The following is a 23,750-nucleotide window of genomic DNA, read 5'->3' as shown; positions in this document are numbered from 1 at the left end:
TGTTCACCAAGGCTGCATTTATTTGATTAAAAATACAGTAAAACAATGAAATATTATTTCAATTCAAAACAACTGTTTTCTATTTGAATATAGTGTCAAATATAATTTACTTCTGTGATGCAAAGTTGATTTTTTTTTAGCATAATTACTCCAGTCTTCAGTGTCACATGATCTTTCAGAAATCATTCTGATATGCTGATTTGCTGCTCCGTTATTATCAGTTATTGGTGCTCAGTTGTTAATAATGGTTCTTATTATTACCATGTTTTTGCTGCTTAATATTTTTGTGGAAACTGTGATACATTTATTTGAAATAGACATCTTTTGTACATTATAAATGTCTTTACTGTCACTTTTGATCAATTTAATGGATCCTTTCTGAAAAAAGGTTTAATTTCTTTAAAACGGCAAAAACATTGTTTTCAACATTAATAGTAAGAACGTTTGACGTCTGTCATTGCCAACAAAGGGTATATAACAAAGTATTGAGATTAAATTTTGTTATTGACCAAATACTTATTTTCCACCATAATTTGCAAATAAATTCTTTAAAAATCCTACAATGTGATTTTCTGGATTTTTTTTCTCATTTTGTCTCTCATAGTTGAGGTATACCTATGATGAAAATTACAGGCCTCTCTCATCTTTTTAAGTGGGAGAACTTGCACAATTGGTGGCTGACTAAATACTTTTTTGCCCCACTGTACATTCAAGTGAAAAAAAACAATTATTTAAAATAATAATATTTCACAATATGACTATATTTTTACTATATTTCTGGTCAAATAAATGCAGTCTTAATGAGCACAAAAGAATGATATCTTAATTATTCCAAACTTCTGCCCATAGTGTAATTTAAGTGGATTTGGTCACACCAGCAGCTCCTATGGTGTGCACATTTTAATAGGTTCCATGATGCTTTTTTAATTGAATGAAGGAAGAGGAAATCCACCAAAGATGCCCCACTACTGCCAATTTCTTGAAGAAACTCGGATGAACTTAACCTAACTACTGCATCTAGGAGATTGTCTGGGTTTTGGCGTTCAACTATAAGCTTCAAAACAACGTTTAAATAATGTCGAGTTTGCATAATTGTTTGAAAAGGTGTTAACCCTGCTCCAACACACCTGCTTGTAGTTCTCAAGCAATTCCGAAGGTGTTGATTAGCTGGTTCAGATGTGTTAAATAGAGCTGCAGGAACTAAGTTAGAAAGCCCTGCCCTTAAACGCTGACTCACTGACAGGAACACTATTGGAGGATGTTGATCCAGGAGCTGGGTTAAACACAGTAAGCTTCTTCATTCATCATAACATATGTATGTGGAGTCACTACTAAGAAAAGGAGAAATCCAAAATGGCCAGAGGTTCTAAAACCTCAAGGTTTCAGAGATGTCTTTTGTAGTACAGAATAGTATTTCGTCAAGCTACAGATGGTCCACAAAGCAGTTTATCTACATTCTTTTAATAAATATAATACAGTACAGTTGTTTAAAGACATTTTATAATTAATTAAGCTAGTATTATGACTGTTTATAGGGAGGATTTGGGGCGGTCTGGCCAAAAATATTTCAAAACTTTTTTTGATTCAGTTTATCCTTTATAAAAGTAAATAGACATGGACCGACAAATAGAGAACTACTGTTTTTTTTTCATTACCTAATCATACTGTGAAAAATCATGTCAACCAAAACGGACTTAAATTGCAATGGCTTTTTTTTTTTTTTAGAAAAATGACTGTCACTCCCAGACTATATAGGAATGATTCAGTAAACTTGCATATATGCGAGCGTTATTTTAGCCTGCCAAACCTGATACTCAATTATCAAAGCAACCGATCATAGCACAAGCAAGAGCTGCTCATGATTTAGGATGGTTGGGAGTCTACATATAAAATAAGTTTTAATGTGCAGAGTTAATATATTTAGCTATTTTAAACTAAATAGTTTTGACATGACTAGATTTCACCTCATCATGTAATTCAGTTATTGAAAATATTACAGATTTGTAAATTTCATTTATATATCGTTGTGTGTTAAGGAATGTCATTGTTTTGCATTGCCGCTGGGAACAGCCGAACACAAGATCATAAAACAGTGAATCTCTCTTTTGTTGATGTAGCGTGTCCCTCTTGCATCAATGCTTCTAATGTCTTTATGAGGCTTACCAACAATGGCTGAGCAAGTGAAAAACTAATAAATCACTATTTTCAAATGATTTGTCTTTATTTTCATTTAACGGAAATGTTTGTAACATTACATTTTAACTGATTGCACAACAGAAACAGACCACAGTTTTCCACAAGAGAGAATATGCCAATGATTTATTGATACTACATGGTCTTATAAAAACCTAAATTGTAAAATACACAAGACGAACTAAAAGATTAGAAACCAACGAAAACAGAAAAACGGCATCTGTTGCATTTTCTCAGCATCTCTGTAACACTAAACAAAAGGGAAAAGGCTGGATTTGAAACTATCATCTCAATGTTGCCTGAACCTCCTTCTGTGGCTTTATTAGATCATTCTTTCAGCTTCAATTCAAAATTGAACAGTGAATCAATACAGAAGTTTCAAACAAACAAAAACAAAAGTCTTTAAGTGTATTTGGTCATCTGTGACATTTGACCCTGCAAAACTACTGATTGGCTGCTTCACAAGCGTCTATCCAATCACTGTACACGTCCACCGGCTCTGAGAGATCTGAGAGAGAGATTAAGGACAAGAACCAACATCACATTAAACAAATAATTCACCCAAAAATGAAAACATGCTGAGAATGTACTCACCCTCAGGCCATCCAAGATGTAGATGAGTTTGTTTCTTCATCAGAACAGATTTGGAGAAATAAAGCATCACATCATTTGCTCAGCAATGGATGCTCTGCAGTGAATGGGTGCCGTCAGAATGAGAGTCCAAACAGCTGATAAAAACATCACAATAATCCACACCACTCCAGTCCGTCAGATAACATCTTGTGAATTGGAAATCTGCACAGATCTGAAACAATCTTTAAGTCGTTGCTTCCGGCTAAAATACGAGTCCCCTATCCATATTCTCCAGTCACCTCGTCTGAATCAAGAGAGAAATATGCACAGATCCAAGCACCGTTTACAAGAGAAAACATGATTTAAAAAAAAGTTCTAAACAAATATTCGGGTGGATTTGATGCGAGACGATAACAAGGGACAACTTTTTTCACTGGAAGAAGCGTTATTATGGATTATGGACTGATATTTTGGTCAGAAGTGACGGTTTAATTTTCAAACATCTTAATTATGGATTTGTCTCTCATACAAATACGCAGTTTTTCACTTCACAAGATAATAATTGGTGGACTTGAGTGGTGTGGATTATTGTGATGTTTTTATCAGCTGTTTGGACTCTCATTCTGACGGCACCCATTCACTGCAGATCATCCACTGGTGAGCAAGTGATGTAATGCTACATTTCTCCAAATCTGTTCTGATGAAGAAACAAACTCATCTACATCTTGGATGGCCTGAGAGCGAGTACATTTTCAGCAAATTTTTATTTTTGGATGGACTATTCCTTTATTAATAATATACATCATGCAATAAATTGTTACTCATACATAATTTATCATATACATGTCTGTTTCAGTTAGGCTTTGAGAAGGATACAGGTAATTGGCGTCTGGAATTCCTCTAGACACACAGTACAGGATATTATCCCTGTATTTCGACTTCGCTCCCTGGAATAAAGTAAAAATGTTGAGCATTAGTGTTGTTGTTGTTGTTGTTGCATGCAAAAGATCTTGAAGTAACACTTAAGGAGTTTTATTCTCACATCTTAACGTCACATGATTTCTCGTGGTTACAGAAGGGGCAGGTAAACTGGGTGTCCAGGTTTCCCGTCATCTTTTTCTTGGGAGGGGGTTTTCTCTTCGACTTTCTGCGTCCCATCTTTTACTTCATGGAGGACATAAAGCACAAATCAAATCAGACCAAATATACTTTAAAGCAATCTTTAAATACATTAAATGAAGACGCTGCTTGTGTCAAATATACACAAACAGAAGCAACAGCCTCTTGCAACCATGAGCTTTACAACATAAACACAGATCAAGGTAACCTTTATGTGATGACATTCAGCATCTAAAAATAACGTGCAATTCATATACATTCTTTCTGATATTAGATTAAACCACATTGACTGTGTATTTTGTCTCAAACTGACAAACAATAATGAAAAAGAATAATCAAACGGGTGTATTTCTATCTGATGTATTTCTTTTTTTTTTTAATTCAGATTGAACAGTTTTGTGATATTTTAAAGGTTAGGTTCTACACAGAAAAACAAACACAATCAGTAAAATGGAAATACAATGAAACCCCTAGCAAAACCATATGCTCAAAACACTCACGATATACGTTATACTTAGACATTATGCTTAAACAACAACAAACCCAAAACAAATCTCTTACCAGACTGCGATAATGAGAGGCGACTCTGAGAAAACCAGCACTCACCGTTATCCAACCTGACAGAACTGGAGAGGCTCTGCAAGGAGGAATGGCAGAGGATTCCCAAATCCAGGTGTGAAAAACTTGTTGCCTCTTTCCCAAAAAGACTCATGGCTGTATTCGATCAAAAGGGTGCTTCTACTAAATACTGAGCAAAGGGTCTGAATACTTAGGACCATGTGATATTTCAGTTTTTCTTTTTTAATAAATCTGCAAAAATGTCAACAATTCTGTGTTTTTCTGTCAATATGGGGTGCTGTGTGTACATTAATGAGGAAAAAAAATTAACTTAAATAATTTTAGCAAATGGCTGCAATATAACAAAGAGTGAAAAATTTAAGGGGGTCTGAATTCTTTCCGTACCCACTGTATATATATATCTTTTTTTTTAATTGTTAATTTTATTTCGGGCTCACCCAAGCTGTATTTCTGGCTGCTGCGTGTTCAGCTCCCATGCCAAAAACCCCAGCTTGTGTACTCCCCTATTCCTTTGCTTTATTTATTGATCAAATTCGTTAATTTAATCCCGTTTCTACTATATATTCCATTACTATACCTTCTCTTAATCGTTTTCCTAATATCCAATTTATCTTCTTTTTTTCTTTATTATTACCATTTAAGTTCTTTGTCATTTTAATTCTCTCTATATTATATTTCCGACATTTTAATATTACATGTATGGAGGGCGAAAACTGCAAAAACAATAAATAAATAAATAAATAAATACACAAATAAATAAATGTCTGTATAAATACACAAATTCTTGTTTAAATACATATAGAAATAATTAAACATGTGATTAAAGTAGGCAAATAAATACAATAAATTGGTGGGCAAATGGAAAATGTTTAAGGAAATGCTAAACTCATCCGATTTATTTTCCTTTGATCACTCATTTATTTCTGAATGTAGTTCCGCATTTATTTTTCCTCTGCACAACATGCTACTGAGAGGGTGTCAACTATGGACTTGGTCGGGGGCATGTGATAGCTGGGGGCGCAGCTTTCCCGCTGACAGGAGATGATGCATGGTGTTAATCCAGTATGGCCTACGTAAAGTCACTTTTTCTGTTCAACAGAGCAAGATACATAAAAAACTGAGCTGTATTGTCCGTACAGTGTCTGTGACTTTACAAACGACCCGACGAAATAGCCAGTGTCGTTTCCTGACGTCATTTTTTGTAACCCGATTGAGTCTCCAGCTAGAGACAACTGTAATATCAGTATCCCATGGTCATCGTGAGATGACTGGTATGAAGTGGTTTAATCAAGGAACAGACCGTTTTTTCCCATTAGTTATCAGAACAGAAAATACAGGCGACAAAATTATGTTTATTAAGCACATAACGGTTCAGTATTGCAATTAAGAGCTATGTAAGCATAAATATTTTACATTGGCCGCTTAAAATCTTTTATGATTAAAAGATCATAGCACTCAAGCTCGTCACACACGATCCGCCTACTCTTGCATAATTGACACCCTCTCATTAGCATGTTGCGCAGAGGGGAAAAAAAATGTGGAACTACATTCAGAAATAAATGAGTGATCAAAGGAAAATAGTTAGGATGAGTTTAGCATTTCCTTAAACATTTTCCATTTTCCCACCAATTTATTTTATTTATTTGCCTACTTTCATCACATGTATAATTATTTATGTATTTAAACAAGAATATGTGTATTTATGCACACATTTATTTATTTATTTGTGTATTTATTTATTTATTGTTTTTGCAGGTTTCGCCCTCCATATACATGTTCAACGGTTTCTATTACCCCACAAAAAGCACATTTACCTGTAATATGTTTACCTATTTTGTATAGTGATGCATTTAGTCCTGTGTGCCCAAATTGTAATCTATTTCAAATCACCTCATCTTTCCCACATCTTCTAAAATCGTATACTTCTTTCTTCCGCTCGGTCAAATGGCCCTTCAGTTTAAAAGCGGATCGGATCTGAGCGCCCTCTAATGTTAAACAGCAGAACTACAACAGAGTTCAAAACTGAGTTTATTTGGGGAGAGAAAACGGTGCATAATTTCAATGATTATCATTGTGTTCGCTCGGTGCGCATTGTTTTTCAGGATTCTTTGGTGAACAAAAAGTTTAAAAAGAACAGCGTCACTTTTTATTATCACTTAATTAACACATACTTGCTGAATAAAAGCATTAATTTCAGAATCCTGAAAAAAGTATCACAGGTTCCATAAATATATTAAGCAGCACAACTGTTTCCATTACTGATAATAAATCAGCATATTAGACTGATTTCTGAAGGATCATGTGACACTGAAGACTAGAGTAATGCTGCTGAAAATCAGCTTTGATCACAGGAATAGATTATATTTTAATGTATAGTAAAATGGATAACCATTAGGCCTATTTTAAATAGCAATAATATCTCGCAATATTACATTTTTTTTCTGTTTCTGATCAAATAAATGCAGCCATGATGAACAGAAGATACTTCTTTTAAAAAAAAAAAAGACAAATCTCACTGACCCCAAACTTTTGAACGGCTGTGTGTGTGTGTGTGTGTGTGTGTGTGTGTGTGTGTGTGTGTGTGTGTATATATATATATATATATACACAGGTGTATCTCAATAAATCTGCCACAGAGAGCATGCTGGTCATGCAGGAGATCGAGAAGGAACACGGTCTGGGAAATCAGGTGGGTATGAGCTCCAATAAGGAAGGCTACGCCAAACTCCGTGAGCAGGACCCGAAATACAAGGAGCACAGGACCACCTTCTACCGCTACCACGGTCTGTCCAACCTCTGCAACCTCATAGGCTTTTTCTCCACTACCGTCAATCTCATTTACCTGGCCCTCCATTTGGGAACTATATGAGTGTGTTGTGTGTCTTTGAGAAAGAGTGCAGTCTGACAGATATTTTTAGAGAATTATCCTGTATATGTTCTCTCTTTTTGTCAGACTGATTCGTATAACAATAATGCTTCTAGTTTTTATACAACAAGAGTGTTTAGTCTTCGCTAAGGTTAAAATAACCAAATTCAGACCCCTTGACATGAGACAAAAGTGAACAGAGTGAAAAGAGCCCAGTTGATTTTGTATTTACAGCCCATAAAAGTGGACTCTCACTTACAAATGTTAGGAATCATGGGGACACTTTTTGACTTATTAAAAAAAAAAAAAAATCTCTATATAAGGCATAATTCTTGTGAATTGCTTTCAGACAAAGGATAAAACACATTTTTTTTAGGTCTGGATCCTATGACTTTTTTTATTTTGTAAACCTGCTCAGCCATTTTAAATTCTATTATTATTATTATTGATTTTAACTGTATTTCTCCCTACTTTAAAATGCTTCAAAGTGGGTAATTGCACTTTTGGAAGACCAAACAAAGTAGTTTCGCTTTCACGACGAATCACACAGCGCCTTCACAACATTGTGGCAGCGGCAACAATACTACAGCGAGAATAAAAGTTACGCCTTCTTTCTTTGCGTAAACATTTGGGCGGCGTTATGCAAATCTTCCCACATAGTGACGTAGACATGTGGGGGCGTGTTAGAACGAGTCGTTTTAGGTAGGCGTGGCTGACTCTTAACTTTTATAAAGAATATCTCTTTGGATTTGAGACTTTAGTCTTTGCAGCTTTACAGATCTTCTTTATGCACCAAGAGCTTGTAACACTCCAAAGAGAAAGGACAAATTGAAATCGCATCATATGAAGGTGATGGCATATGAAGTTAATATTTTAGTAGGTCTGTATTATTAGTGTGAAATATTAAGCTCTGATTCTATGGGGTTCCATACAGCCCATAGCATTATTGATTTGTGTCTCTCATGGGACATGTGGGATGGGATTCGGTGTTCTTACTAATAGACAAAGAGCTGTGCTGAGTGCCGTTTGGTATAAAACCGTTATATTGAGCTGTGAAATGAATGGTGAGCATAGATCAGGTCTGTTTTATGGTGTTGTTTTAGGGTTTCATCCAGACGCGCATCTGAACTGCAGAAATGATATGAAATGAAGCGGTAACAAAGTAGCTTGAGAGATTTGGGGTGTCTTGTTGTTGAAGATCATGGAATAAAATCCACTTTCATTGACATCTCTGGCTTCAGTTTTAGTATTGAAAGGCCTCATGCAGCCGGTGCACATGCTCAACATGTGACAAGACTTTTCAGCTTAAGATCCTTTGAGAATATAAGACCTTAGAAAGTACAGTTTTACTCAATTTTAATGTTTTATTTGAACAACAAGGCAATAACAGCAAGTGAAAACATTGTTTAATGGAAACGCATGCATGTAGTTTTTGCATATAACTATAAATGTATATAATTGTGAAGAAAAGGTGATTCTGAGTTTTGTGATTTTTGACATTGAATCATTGTTTGCAAAATTACTTAAAGTGATAGTTAACAAGAAATATGTTGATTGATGTTGGTTTAGTCATATAGACTACATTCACTTTCACTGTACACGACAATTCAAAAGTTTGAGTTCGGTAAGAATTTTTAATGTTTTAATCTCTTCTGCTCACCAAGGCTGCATTTATTTAGTGGAAAATACAGTAAAACAGCAATATTATGAAATATTATTACAATTAAAAATAACTGTTTTCTATGTGAATATATTGTAAAATGTCATTTATTCATGATCAGAGCTGAATTTTCAGCATCATTATTACTCCAGTCTTCAGTGTCACATGATCCTTCAGAAATCAGTATAATATGCTGATTTGCTCCTTCTTATCATTATGAAAACAGTCGTGCTGCTTAATATTTTTGTGGAAACTGTGATACATTTTTTCAGCATTCTTTGATGAATACAAAGTTCAAAAGAACAGCATTTATTTGAAATATAAATCTTTTGTAACATTATAAATGTCATTACTCTCACTTTTGATTGATTTAATGCATCCTTGTTGAATAAAAATATTAATTTCTTAAAAAATAAAGAAACTGAGAAAACAGTCCCTTTAACACATTCTGTGCTTGTTTTTATCAGAGCAATTTTCCTCTTAAAATAGGAAGACGTTTCAAAACCTCTAAAGTGTTTCTTGTTGCCTTACCCAATGATTTTGCAACCTTAGCCTACACTGTAAACCTGACCGTTAGGATTAACCACCAGTTACAGACTTCTCAAAGCAGTGAGCACATGATCATCAGAATCATTTTTCACCAAGTGAGCGAGAGACCAACTCCTCCAACTCACAGACTTGCCGTTCTAAATTACTATTGCAGTTGAGTTAAAAAAGATGCTACCTAACACGTGCTCTCGTGTCCTTGAGACAATATCTGCTGTGGGCAGTCACTCTCTTTGTTGTAACATCTCACCTCTGGGGAGGAGTGGTGTTTGGCGCGCACCGCTCCCCTTTTAATGGGTCTGCGCGCTTTGTTGGTGGGCCTGTCACCATGGAGACCCTCTCCATCAGGCCCGTGAGGGTCTGATTGATCGACTGGATGGTGGAGGGGTTTTATTTCTATTCCCAAGAGTTTGCCTGTTAGTTTGAGCTCTCGTGTCGGTGGACTGAATCCGATACAGTATGTGTTTTCAGACCAGAACAGGGGATGTGTTTGAAGTCAACATGAAACGGCGTTCACAATCCTATTTTACTTCCACAGTGTGACGTGTTTCAGAGTGAAACTGGTGTTATTAAAGAAAACATCTCAGAAAGCCATAATTATCAGGTGCAGGAGGGTGTGTAGATGTGCTGTAATGTCAGCTGCCGGCTGGTACGGTATTGTGAGTGGGAGTGAAGTCAGTAAATTCCTCCACCGCAGAGATGCTGCAGTGATCTCTAAAGCTGCAGACTAGCTGCATGCTGCTGTCTGCCTACTATTAACTACTAGTATGCATAAACAATAAAAACAGTAGCATAGTATTCTGTATGTGACAAAGTGCATACTACCTGTTACATACTATACTGTAGTATGCTATATGTTTATCACATGACATGTGTAGGGTTATTTTAGTATCATTAAGATTTTTTTTTTTAGTAATTTTGTTTGTGTTTTTGTCATTTTTATTAGTGTGCTTTTTAATGTCTATATAGTTTTCATTCATTTTTATTTCAGTTTTAGTGCATCACGATACACTAAATTAAATACAGTATGTTTTTAAAATAGCCTAAGTTTAGTTTTATTTCAATACATTGAAGTAAAATATGTTTTTTAATATATATATATATGAATCTAGTTGAAATTTTTTTTTAACCCAGCGCTGGGTTATATTTAACCCAGGATTTTTTAGAGTGTAGAATGCTATTGTGAATGTTAAATTAGTCTAACTGGGGGGAAAATGGTGTAGAAACTATTTTCACTCAGCAATTGCTTGTAAATTTCATAAAGAAAGTAGTGGCAAGTAACACATTGAATTAAGCATGACATTTTGAAGTAGTTTTTACAGTGTGTTTTAGTTTAGAGATGAATGTGAGCTGGATGGCATTCAGTGTGTTTCGTCTTAATGTGTGCTTTGGCTCTGATCCAGTAACAGAAAGGCTTGCGTGTTTTAGTTTGAGCCTCATGGCCACTCTGAACCTCTGCATCTGTCGGCTGTTGACTGTCTGTCCAACAAGACCCTGAGTTAGAAAGAGTTCTGCAGATGCACTGAAACAATTTTGATAGATAAAAAGGTTGCAATGCATTTTTGTAGCTCAGTCTAATTGAAGAAATGTTTCTTATGCATAATTTAGAAATGGAAATAGGCTAGTGGTTGAAGATCTTTGAGGTTGTGGGTGCAAATCCTAAAAGGGGATATTATAGGGACATAGTGGACTGTGATTCATACTTATGATTCATAAAGCATACGTTAGCCGAATAGAAAATCATTGCATTTGTTTTGCATAGATTTTCTTTTTCTTGTCTCTTTGCACTTTGGTCTTTATAAATAATTCTAAACAAGAGAATGGTAATTGTGCTTGCATAATTATTGATCTAAATACATATTCATGCAGGGCACGTTTATTGTTTATTTCACCACTCTGTATTCTGATAAGTCTCACAGTTTTTTGTCCATCTGGCTGTTGACTGGAGCTCGTCTCTGCTGTTTGTCACTCTTGCCAAACATTAATGGATCATGTGTAAACCTGTGTGACCCACTGGTTGCCTAGGCAACACGTTCTCTCCTCCCTCTCTGATGATGGTCTGATGATCATGCAAATAAGTTTGGCCAGCAGGTTTCTAAGCGACGGCGCATAGTTGCTGTGCCAACCCAGGCCAATAGTCCATATGACTATGATGATTTTTAATTCCATTATTTGTATTTTTTTTTTATTTGCATAGATAGATAGAAAACACAAATTAAAATTTGAAAATAATTTTTAATTTGTTTATATACTGTGTGTGTGTATATATATATATATATATATACACACACACACACACATACATTAATATACATACTTCACATAACAATAATATCATATATTATTCACATATCATAAATATGTGTATTATTTTTATCTTTATAAATATAAAATTCAACAATTTTATGTTATTTTATGTTATTTATATATTTATTTTAAATATATTACATAGAAATGTAAATAAATATGCAATTTTGTACGTACAATTAAATATACATGGATTTTGTGTCTATGCTATAAATCATATAAATAGAAAAGATCATATTAAATAACATTTAAAAATTTAATTGATGCTAGATTGTTTATAAATATTTATATTGCATTTTAGAAAATATGAATCAGTTATTAAAAATGTTTTTATTTTATTTATCTTATTTAGTTTTTATTTATATACACATTTTAATTATTATAAATTATATAAAACATTTAACATTACAATATACATTAATATATAAATTTATGACTGAATTTGTTAAAAATGTATATTCTATGACTTATAAAGTAATGTATTCATACCTATATTATTTTATTTATTTATTTTGGTAGTTATTTTATCATCATTTGCATAAAGGTTATTAACAAGTTTTTTTCTTTGAGGATTTAAAAACAAAATATGTTAAATGGATTATCATAATATAACGCAGGATTTTTAGATTTGACATCAGATATAGTAGTGTTTCTTTGAAAAAACAACAACAACCCTTGTCTGCCATCTACTGGTCAATATAGGAGATCAAGACCATTTATCTCATCATCAGCCTCACAACTCAGGATGTTGAATCCATGCATATAATTAGGATTATTGTAATGATTATGTTGTTCAGGACACAGCCGGACAGGAGCGCTATAGAACCATCACTACAGCGTATTACAGAGGAGCCATGGGCTTCCTGCTAATCTACGACATCACAAACCAGGACTCGTTCAACACTGTTCAGGACTGGTGAGTGACACACATACACACACACACACACACACATGCATCTGTACATTATGTGTGTATTAAGAGTGTTTAATGTTCACGTCCTGCATGTTTGGCTCTTAGGGCCACTCAGATAAAGACATACTCCTGGGACAACGCACAGGTGATACTGGTGGGCAACAAGTGTGACCTGGAAGATGACAGACTCATTCCGACAGAGGACAGTCAGAGATTGGCTCATGAACTCAGTGAGAAGATGCACATTACAACTTATTTTTAGCCTTTTTGCTGATTGCTTATTTTGATGACTTGAAGAGGAAAAATCACAAGATTCAAACTCATTATCCATCTGATTCTCAATGTACACTAACTGCCATGCCACAGTTGCAGAAGTCCATTACTACATCTATTTCTATATCTACATCTGTATCTGTTTAAAAATAAGTATATGTAGTAGAAAATTTTACTTGGTTACCAGGGAATATTTCCACAAAATTGGTCCCCATTTATTTATTTAACATATTTTGTTTTTAAATCCTCAAAGAAAAAAAACCTTGTTAATAACCCTTATGCAAATGATGATAAAATAACTACCAAAATAAATAAAATAATATATGTATGTATACATTATTTTATAAGTCATAGTATACATATATTTTACAAATTCAGTCATAAATGTATATATTAATGTATATTGTAATATAAAATGTTTAAAATAATTTTTAATCATTAAAATGTTGTGCATATAAATAAAAACAAAGTAAGATAAATAAAATAAAATAAAAATTTTTTTTATAACTGATTCATATTTTTTAAAATGCAATATAAATTATTATTAAATATTTATAAACAATCTGTTTGATTTATTTACCTCCCCACACTTCAATAATTTCCTTAAACAATCTATAGGTTAAAAATATTTTTTATTATTAATTAAATTATTTAGAAATAAGAGTAGTTTATTAATAAGTTAAATATGTATAAATATATGTAAATAAATATGTTTCATATATAAATAAATTAAATGTGTAATTTTGATTGTAAAATTGTAGGTAAATGAGTTTTAAAGTTAAACATATCATACATGGATCTTTGTATATATCATGCTATACATCATACAAATATTAAATATCATTACATTTAATAATAATAATTAATATTGTTTTTTTTTTCAGTTTTAGCTATTTTTGTACATCAAGATAAACAAAATTAAATTGAGGAAATTTTTCCTCGGCAACTAGCTGAAATAAAAAGTTTATTTTATTTAACAAAAATGTTTTTTTCATGGTTTTAATTTTGGTTTCTGTTAACTATAATAACCCTGGCTTTGCTTTTTTTCTGGTTTCCTCAGGTTTCCAGTTTTTTGAGGCCAGCGCCAAAGACAACATCAACGTGAAGCAGGTTTTTGAGTGTCTGGTGGACGTGATATGTGAGAAGATGAATGAAAGTATGGACGGAGATGGTCCAGTGTCCAACCACAAAGACTCCAGTCCGCAGGACACGTCCTCTGAGGGACACACCGGCTGTGCCTGCTAAAACACACTCTCTCCGTCTTTATCACATAGAGAACTTCTCTTCACCTATTCACTGCTACTTGGGATAATCTTTGCTTTCCTTCTTTTAACCCAAACAGCATCTGCTAAACGCGCTCAGTGTTGTTTGTTGATGTGGATAGTCGAGATAGGATGGCGTGGATTGAAATCTGACTGCGCTAGTGACCTGCGTGTCTCCCCATACGTATTCACGCGTGTATGTGCGTTTTAAAGGTCCATCCACACCCATTGCTCACGCTCTCACCCCGTTCTCCAGCTTTTCTCTGTCTTTCCCTCAAAAAGGCCACGTTTGGATGAATCTTTGTGGTTTTAGCACATGTTCTCTATCTCATCAGATAATGTAACACCCACAGCCCTGAGCGGGCAGCTTCTGTATTGTCTATCTGGGTGTCCATCTGCTTTAAATTACAGTCCTAACAGCTCATTCGGCACTATTATGGAGATAAATGCACTGTGCTATTCTGATATGTGCAATCATGGGCTGTTGTTTGAAACTTATGAGAAATATCCACTCAAATCAATGTTTTACTGTTGTTATTTTTTTTTGAATAAGCGTTTTCTTAAATTATAATATAGCAAATAAACTATCTGCAACCCAAAATGTCCAGTATGCTGTCACAATGATTTATAATATCTTGTTATTCTTTTCGAACATACTTATAAAGGATTAGTTTACCCAAAAATGAAAATATGCTTTAATTTTATTCGCCCTCAGGCCATCCAAGCTGTAGACGAGTTTGTTTCTTTTTGGAGAAATGTAGCATTACATCACTTGCTCACCAATGGATGTTTGCTTCTTCACTGAGTTTGTGTTGTTATTAAAAAACTCCATTAATTATTTTTTTTTAGCAAAATGTTACGTATTATGTAATATTTTACATAATATATTTACATAATTAAATATGATGCAATTATGGTTCAAATAATTCTTAAATATTAAAACTAAACAATTCCTAAAATGAAAGCCTATTTTCTGCTTTCATTTTCGTTCTTGTAGCATTACATCACTTGCTCACCAATGGATGTTTGCTTCTTCACTGAGTTTGTGTTGTTATTAAAAAACTCCATTAATTATTTTTTTTTTAGCAAAATGTTACGTATTATGTAATATTTTACATAATATATTTACATAATTAAACATGATGCAATTATGGTTCAATTAAATCTTAAATATTAAAACTAAATTCCTAAAATGAAAGCCTATTTTCTGCTTTCATTTTCGTTCTTGTGTTTTCGTCATTTTTAGTAGTTTTGGGGGGTTTTAACGTCTATATAGTTTTTATTCATTTTTATTTCAGTTTTGGTTATTATACATCAAATTAATATTTCAGATAATGGTTTTAGTTTTTCATTAGACTAATGGGAAATTAGGGGAAAATGTTACCAAGCAAAAAAAGAAAACCTTTAATGATCCTAAACATAGGCCTCATTTAATTTCTTTTGATTTTGGGGTCAGATGTGACCTGGACATGCTCTTGATCAGTTTTGTGAGATTCATTCAGCAGCAGTACAGTGGACACGGCAGAAACGAGTTTTGGCCATCTAGAACACTCTCTTGTCTTCTCTATCTCTGTTTTTGCACACTCTCCTGGCTGTCCGTTATGTCCAGTGTTTCTTCAGAGTAGACAGATAGTGGCCTTGCTGAAGCTTTTTCCCGCCTGTTCTCATCCTGTCGGATGATATCAAGCCATGTCACTTTTCTGTGAACCAGTGACAGGTTCAACTTAATTAGATGTCTTTATAAAACCCTCCCGTGCAATATATGCATTATTAAAAGACCCCTATATATATATATATATACACTCTGTCATAATGTGCAACACAAGTTGATCTGTAAGATTGTTGATTAGTTTCCTTTTGTTTTATGTCGCTTTCTCCATTTCCTGTCCCTTTATACCAAACATTTTTGCTTATCTGCTTGTTGTTTTTATTTCATATTCATTAAAAGGCACTGATTGTATTGCATTTTTAAAGAAAATGTTTGCTTGCCTGTTGCATAACTAAGGAGTTAGTGAGAGGTTCTTAATGGTTATAACATTGAAAAAATGATTGATGCAGTTAGCTATCGCAAAAAATTTGCATTTAACTTGTTAAGATTACTCATACACTTCACATTTTACAATTTTAAGGCAGCACGAACACTTTGTTGTTTTTACAGTGCATGCATTTACACATTTATGCATCAACATTGACTTACATTGAATTGAATGCATATATTTTATAAGTTCGTATCCATGACTGTGTGTTGCACGCTCTTAATTTTTGAGTCCCAGGAATGCTTTTTAGCATTGCATGGTTACTAGGGCATTACTGGGTGTTTGCTAGGTTGTAGCTTGCTGGCCTTTAATTTTCTGGTCTCTATATATGGCTTGAATCTCTCCTTCACTCTTAAAAGTAAAAGTCCTTTATTGGCATTGTTGGTTCCTTGAAGAACCTTTAACATCCATGGAATCTTTCCATTCCACAAAAGATTCTTTAGATTATTAAAATGTTCTTAACACTAATAAAAATGGTTCTCTTAAGAACTGTTCACTGAAAGGTTCTTTGGGGAACCAAAAATGGTGTGGCATCACTGCAGTTGATGCTCCGCTTGAGGAAGTCGGAAGGCTCTAGTTGTCTTTGCACTAAAAGGAAAGTGACTTTGTGCACTTGCTGGAGTTGATAGCATCTGTAATTTATGACTTTATACCTGTATCTCTGCCAACTCCTCTGCTTTTATCTGCGTACCCAGAAAACTATAAGAAAGGGGGCTTCCTGAATTTCATTTTCCTGTTACACACCACTAACCCACAACCACAAGAGCCAGAGGAAATGAAGGAAATACATGCACCAATGACCTGAGTGTCACCGTTTTTTTTTTTTTTTGGGTCAACAGTATCTAAACATGGAGGCCAGTGAAGTAAGCGTTTGCACGTTCATTTCTTATGGAAGGTGGACGGGGCCGAAATCCTTTAAACGGAACATGTGAAATTTGACCATGTCAACACGCACCGTTCGTCCATGTTAATGTGGCAACACGCACATCAGCCAATTATATTGCTGAATTTGAAACTAAATTTGCATATGTGATGGGATGGTACGTTGGTATATACTTATGCAAACATTATACATCATGTGTATTCGTGAAGGATGTCATAATGGGACACTGCTTGTATGCAAATATCAGATGTTTGTTCATGAGGGATAATGCATCAGTGCTTTGTGTGTGATGTCAAGCGTATAAGCCTTTTTAGTTGTTTAGTTTAATGTTCTTTCTCAAGTAGAAAAGTCTTAAAGGGGTCATATGATGTGATTTCAATTTTTCCTTTCTCTTTGGAGTGTTACAAGCTCTTGGTGCATAAAGAAGATCTGTAAAGTTGCAAAGACTAAAGTCTCAAATCCAAAGAGATATTCTTTATAAAAGTTAAGAATCAGCCACTCCTACCTAAAACTGCTCGTTCTAACACGCCCCCACATAACTACGTCAATATGTGGAAAGATTAGCATAATGCAGCCCAAATGTGCACGCAAAGAAAGAAGGCGTGGTTTCAGGAACAGCAGTCATGCTGATGCAGTATGTCAGGGAGACGCTGTGTTTCAGTGCGAAAGCAAAAGCACTTTATTTGGCCTTCCGGAAGTAGATGCAATTAGGAATCATTGGTTAAGATTTATTTACAACAGAACAGCACAACCCAGATGTTCGAATTTGTGCAACGCATTTTATGGACGACAGTTTTTTGATCCTAGAAGAGCACAAGGCTGGCGACCTACAATAATGTACAGTATTTGAAAAATAATGTGTTTTTTGAACATTTAAAGCATGTCAACATATTGCGTTACACCAAATACACAAAATAATGATCTTTAAAATAGCATCATATGACCCCTTTAATTTACATTGTAACATTAATTAATTTACTCTAGCATAGTAAATATCAGTAAAGCAATGCTGCAATAAACTATTTCTATTTTCTATGTCTACACGTATGGAAGAAACCTGTTCAAATTTCAGAACTTTTGGCCCCATCCGCCTTCCATATGTTGCACATTTATTCCACACAATGACAAGGATGGAGGATTAATTGACGAGAGACTAATTAGAGAATTAAAGGCCAGAGAAATTACTGATGAATTGAAATTGGAACATTTGGCCATCACAGTAGGAGTCGTTATATATGGGTCATCATTATTATTCTGCTTGTATGGCCATGTGTTATGAAAATGATGAGAAATTCCAATAAAGCTAAATTTATGATGTATTGATGGTTTGATAAATTATTTGCTCATATCTTTAATAAGCTTGCTAATATTACAGGGGTCTGTCCCCTTAAAAACAGCCTCAGCATATCTCCAGAGTGAAGCCATGAATCATAAATGACTCAAAGTGGCCATTGTTAACATTAATTCAAGGCTTCACTTTCTGTCCATTTGTTTCTCCAGCAAATGCACTTCATGAACTTCTTCTTTTACACATACACACGGTGCTAATGCTATTTCGGGTGAGAAACTGAAACCACCCCTAGACAGCTAGACAAATGCAAATGCACATTTTACACCTTACAATCAACAAATATATTTCTTTCCTATCCATATAAGGTATCATATAACTCCTGAAAACTTTGAATGGGTGTCTGAGACATCCGGGCTGATGTTGTTTGTATAAATATGACTTCCTGAATAAAGTTGAGAATGCTTAAGTAGTGCACCAACTCTCTGCTCATTCATTCTCACAGGTCTGCGCGGCAATGGAATGGATTGATGATAGGGATAAATAACATAAGATAAACTTCCAAAGAGTTCATCTAACACTAAGATTATTGGATATATGTCGATTTCATTTTTTCTACTTCAAAATTTCATTCATGTGTCTATGTAATTATTTGTGCAATTTACTAGCAATTTCTGGGTGAAAATTATTTTTACACCAATTCTTTTCAGTGTATTTTTGAAGACCATTTAATGAAGAGGTCTAAATTGGTTTGGAGTGCATTAAAGGACCAATATCGGATCATTTCTGTTCATTGCACATGAAATTAATTCTTTACTAAAATGACAAAGTCTATGTATGATTAAAACCACCTGTGAGCCTAATCGGGTGTCACATTTCTCATCTTAACAATGTGTCCCGGGTTGAAATAACGGTACAGTGCTCAGCACTGAGTGCTGTCATAGTGATAATGGACAGTGAGCTGCAGGCTGACTGGATCGGGTCGCAATGCTTGCGCTTATCTGTGCGTAAAAGGAGCTCAGCGCTATGCTGATAACGCAGGTTTAGCATAAAAAAACAAGAGTGGCAGGCCGTGATAAAAAGAACCGGTTACTGTGTGCCGAACAACACCAGTGCAGTTTGCACACTAAAAACTCTTACAACTGAGCACCTGTTGACTGCACTTCACATAATGAACATGCATCAGTGTTTTAGACCCATTAAAAATCATATTATTTCCTATTCAAGCCTCAAGGTCGGGCTGCATGTAATGATGTACATTAAGAGTGAAGACTGAGTACTTCAAACAGTCACGACTGCATGTTCTCACTCAGGCTCCTCCCAGTAAACAGCACTTTTTGCCACTCCACCTCCAAAGAGTAAACACACTGTCTGAACACACTATCAGCTTATCGGATGAGATGCACGTAACTGTCCATGGTGTCCGCAAAACAATTTTTTGGTCGAAAAAGTTTTCCCACCTGGAAAGGAGGAGAGACCTTTTGGGACTGTTACGCAGAACAGTGATGCATTTGTAATGTAAATGGATGACAAAAATGAGGAGTGACAGATTGAAAATTGTTTTCATGTTGTGTCTTGCTTTCATCACTATAGGAGGACAGCATTTTGAAAGTAAAGGTAAGAAAAGCGACTCTTTCTTTCTGATGTCTTTTAATTGTTTTCATTATGAAGTTACATGCATGTTTCCTGACTTTCTAGATTTAAAACAAAAAATGTGGAGGTATAATTAAAAACAGTATATGCAATATACCTTTTTTAATCAATATACCGTCTCTGATGCTCACCAAGGCTGCAATATATGTGACCCTGGAGCACAAAACCAGTCTTAAGTCGCTGGGGTATATTTGTAGCAATAGCCAAAAATACACTGTATGGGTCAAAATGATTGATTTTTGCCAAAAATCATTAGGATATTAAGTAAAGATCATTTTCCATGAAGATATTTTGTAAAGGTCCTACTGCAAATTTATCAAAACTTAATTTTTGATTAGTAATATGCATTGCTAAGAACTTCATTTGGACAACTTTAAAGGAAATATATATAAGAAAATATATTTTCTCAATATTTAGAATTTTTTTGCACCCTCAGATTCCAGATTTTCAAATAGTTGTATCTCGGCCAAATATTGTCCTATCCTAACAAACTATACATCATTGGAAAGCTTATATATTCAGCTCAATTTTGAAAAATGTGATGCAAAGCTGAATTTTCAGCAGCCATTACTTCAGTTTTCAGTGCCACGTGATCCTTCAGAAATTATTCTAATATGCTGATTTGTGATTGAAGAACATTTCTGATAATTATCAATGTTGAAAATATTTATAAGGTCACAAAAGATTTTTATTTCTACTTCATTCATGTGGTTTACCGAAAAGTATTAAAGGGATAGCTCACCTTCCCCATTGACTTGCATAGTGTTTTTTCCCCCATACTATGGAAGTCAATGAAGACCAGCAGCTGAAGGGGAACTATCCCTTTAAGCAGCAAAAACTTTTCAACATTGATAATAAGAACCATTATTAATATTTGAGCACTAATAATAACTGAGCACCAACAAACAAAATAAAGAAAGTCATAAAATATGCAACTTCTTAAATATATATTATCATACATAATATATATGTAATTAATACATTTGAAAGATTTTATATTTATGTTGACCTGTGCTTTGTGTACTTGTGCTTATTACAAAATTGTCTTTGAATAATGCTTGCAACATAATGTGATATGATTATTCAGTGGCCCAGTTACTGCGAGACGAAACAGAGGATATTAAATGTTTTGTGGAGGTGAAGGATCTCACTTGCTTTTGGGAAGAGGAGGAAGAGAGGAATAATTTACATGATCAGTATACCTTCACATATTCATACGAGTAAGTGATTGATTAGTGCTTTGAGGCTGAAAGCAAAGATGAATCTTTTTTCAAATTTATTTAGTTTTTTTGTTGTCGAAAATTATGCTTAGAAACTGATATAAAAAGTACTGTCTCTTTAAAGACAGCATTAAATGTTATTCACGGCATTTTAGTTAAATTGTCCTGTGAAAATGTCAATCAACGTAATTCCTTATTTTCACATGTCTTCAGGAATAAGAACAAGATGGCTTGTGTGGTTTCATCTCTGTCCTTACTGGGCAGTAACAAAACCGTCTTCTTCTGCAAACTGCCCAAAACCCCATTCTTCACGCCTCTTGATGTGCAGGTTTTTCGTGATGGCCGGGTGCTCTACAGTCGTAGCCTTAACGCTGAGAATTTCTGTAAGTCTTTTAACGCATTAAAAAAGTAATAAGTGAGGAAAAGGGCAGTGAAATCCTCACTAAGCAGCACGCAGATGCAGTGCTGGGTAGTAACTGATTATATGCAATCTGAATTATGTAATCTGATTCCAAAAATGAAGTACTTGTAATTACATTATATTATGTTTTAAAATGTTCATAATCGGGTTACAGTTACTTTTTATGGATTACACGATTACATAGTATTTGCACAATAAATTATTAATTCCCTTACTCATTTGTTCTCTTTTGCATTTATTTGTTCATTGACATGCAGGTAAATATATCCTTTTAGTAAGTGTTTTTTTATTATTTATCTATCTACCTCTTTGTATTTGTATCTACGTGGTGCAAAACAACATCAAATATATGGGATAAACGAGTTCGGTCAAAAGTAATCCGAAAGTAATCTGACTAGATTACCTAAAGTGTGTAATGTAATAGATTACGTTACCAACTACAAGTTACATTACCAACTACAATATCTGTCATGTAATTTGTAATTAATAATGGACTACAATTTGTAAGTAATCTACCCAGCACTCTTCCGGCAGTCCTATGTGAGATGTTTTACAATGCTTTTCCTCTCACAGGGTTTCTAGATCCTCCCAGAAACCTCACGGTCATGACTTCAGGGAAGGAAGGGCAGTTGAACGTGAGCTGGCTGCCTCCTCTCCTCAAATACATTGATGACAGTTTGATATATGAGGTCAGATATGCAGTGGAGGGAAGTAACATGGGCAAGGTATTGCACTTCATGAGACCGTTAGCGCTACTTGAATGAGCTGTTGTGTTTTACTTCTTGTTCAAACTCACTGGTGAATTATCTTTTGAAGGTGGAGGTCATAAAGGTCAGCACGATGCTGGTTTTGCTTGGCTTACAGCCCTACACCAGATACAAGGTGTGGGTCCGTGTCAAACCCGATGGTGTTGCCTACAAAGGCTACTGGAGTGCTTGGACTGAGCCTGTGCTTGGAGTCACACAGCCCAGCGGTACATGCTTTTTAATGCTTCTTGAAAGTACAATCAATTTATGAAACATTTTAAATCAAGCAAAAAATTTGTGTATAGCGCTTTTCACAATACACATTGTTTCATCGCAGCATTACAGAAATTCATGATGTTAATGTTTATACTTCATGCCATATAATCGCTTTTAGCAGAATATAGTTTACATTTTGCAATTGATCAAGCAGTTTTGATGTGCTTTATAGTATACATTCCCTATTAATATATTTAAAATACATTTATTTCATACTAAGTATAGTTCAAATCTATTACCATAAGTATTTACTGACATATCGTTCAAGACTTAATGATAATTAACCTTTATTTGGAGTATTTGTGCACAATGCACATTTTTTTTATATTAAGTCTAAAATGTGATGAGGACTATTGATGAGGATTGAATGATCTTAGAATAATATCGGTCTTAATATGTAATATATTTAAAGGGGTCATATGATGCGATTTCATTTTTTCCTTTCTCTTTGGAGTGTTACAAACTCTTGGTGCATAAAGAAGATCTGTAAAGTTGCAAAGACTAAAGTCTCAAATCCAAAGAGATATTCTTTATAAAAGTTAAGAGTCAACTATGCCCTCCTAAAACGGCTCGTTCTAACACGCCCCCACATATCTACGTCACGATGTGGAAATATTAGCATAATGCCGCCCAAATGTGCACGCAAAGAAAGAAGGCGTGGTTTCAGGATCAGCAGTCGTGTTGATGCAGCCATGTCAGGGAGACGCTGTGTTTCAGTGCGAAAGCAAAAGCACTTTATTTGGCCTTCCGGATGCAATTAGAAATGCAATTGGATTGAAATTGTAGATGCAATTAGGAATCATTGGTTAAGATTTATTTACAACAGAACAGCACAACCCAGATGTTCGAATTTGTGCAACGCATTTTATGGACGACAGTTTTTTTAACCTAGGAGAGTACGAGGCTGGCTGTGCACAAAGGCTTTTTCTAAAAAAT

At 34.5% G+C, this 23,750-nt stretch overlaps 3 protein-coding genes across 3 annotated transcripts in view; 2 read left to right on the top strand and 1 right to left on the bottom strand.

Annotated features, from left to right (window-relative positions):
• Positions 1–2,203: 2,203 nt before the first annotated feature.
• On the bottom strand, positions 2,204–21,066 carry LOC107553680 (transcription elongation factor 1 homolog). The gene is made up of 5 exons (XM_016235975.1): positions 21,051–21,066; positions 4,447–4,494; positions 3,809–3,930; positions 3,643–3,713; positions 2,204–2,701 (listed from the first exon to the last, which is right to left on the bottom strand). Exons 3-5 carry the CDS (start codon positions 3,922–3,924, stop codon positions 2,637–2,639), a joined length of 252 nt encoding a protein of 83 aa, XP_016091461.1. The 5' UTR covers positions 3,925–3,930; positions 4,447–4,494; positions 21,051–21,066; the 3' UTR covers positions 2,204–2,636.
• LOC107553639 (ras-related protein Rab-3D-like) lies at positions 7,106–14,891 on the top strand. The gene is made up of 5 exons (XM_016235923.1): positions 7,106–7,247; positions 9,761–9,894; positions 12,614–12,759; positions 12,862–12,986; positions 14,090–14,891. The coding sequence occupies exons 1-5, from the start codon at positions 7,106–7,108 to the stop codon at positions 14,272–14,274; spliced, it is 732 nt and encodes a 243-aa protein (XP_016091409.1). The 3' UTR covers positions 14,275–14,891.
• Positions 19,870–23,750, top strand: part of LOC107553679 (erythropoietin receptor-like) — a 7,908-nt gene continuing 4,027 nt past the window's right edge. The window contains exons 1-5 of the mRNA XM_016235974.1: positions 19,870–20,115; positions 21,239–21,371; positions 21,585–21,754; positions 22,366–22,517; positions 22,609–22,765. Of these exons, the coding sequence (XP_016091460.1) occupies positions 20,025–20,115; positions 21,239–21,371; positions 21,585–21,754; positions 22,366–22,517; positions 22,609–22,765 (703 nt within the window). The 5' untranslated portion in view covers positions 19,870–20,024. The remainder of the gene's footprint in view (positions 20,116–21,238; positions 21,372–21,584; positions 21,755–22,365; positions 22,518–22,608; positions 22,766–23,750) is intronic.

Source organism: Sinocyclocheilus grahami, unplaced genomic scaffold, assembly GCF_001515645.1.
Source record: "Sinocyclocheilus grahami isolate Dianchi unplaced genomic scaffold, SAMN03320097.WGS_v1.1 scaffold476.1, whole genome shotgun sequence".
Taxonomy (NCBI): Eukaryota; Metazoa; Chordata; class Actinopteri; order Cypriniformes; family Cyprinidae; genus Sinocyclocheilus; species Sinocyclocheilus grahami.
This window is presented reverse-complemented; position numbering and strand designations above follow the sequence as displayed.

Excerpts from the sequence above, each read along its gene's own strand:
- LOC107553680 (XM_016235975.1), bottom strand. The coding sequence starts at position 3,924 with ATGGGACGCAGAAAGTCGAAGAGAAAACCCCCTCCCAAGAAAAAGATG. Across the intron at positions 3,714-3,808 it reads AAATCATGTGACGTTAAGAT|GGAGCGAAGTCGAAATACAG; the intron begins GTGAGAATAAAA and ends ACTTTATTCCAG. Across the intron at positions 2,702-3,642 it reads ATTCCAGACGCCAATTACCT|ATCTCTCAGAGCCGGTGGAC; the intron begins GTATCCTTCTCA and ends TCTCTCTCTCAG.
- LOC107553639 (XM_016235923.1), top strand. The coding sequence starts at position 7,106 with ATGCTGGTCATGCAGGAGATCGAGAAGGAACACGGTCTGGGAAATCAG. Across the intron at positions 9,895-12,613 it reads TCTCCATCAGGCCCGTGAGG|GATTATTGTAATGATTATGT; the intron begins GTCTGATTGATC and ends GCATATAATTAG. Across the intron at positions 12,760-12,861 it reads TTCAACACTGTTCAGGACTG|GGCCACTCAGATAAAGACAT; the intron begins GTGAGTGACACA and ends TTTGGCTCTTAG.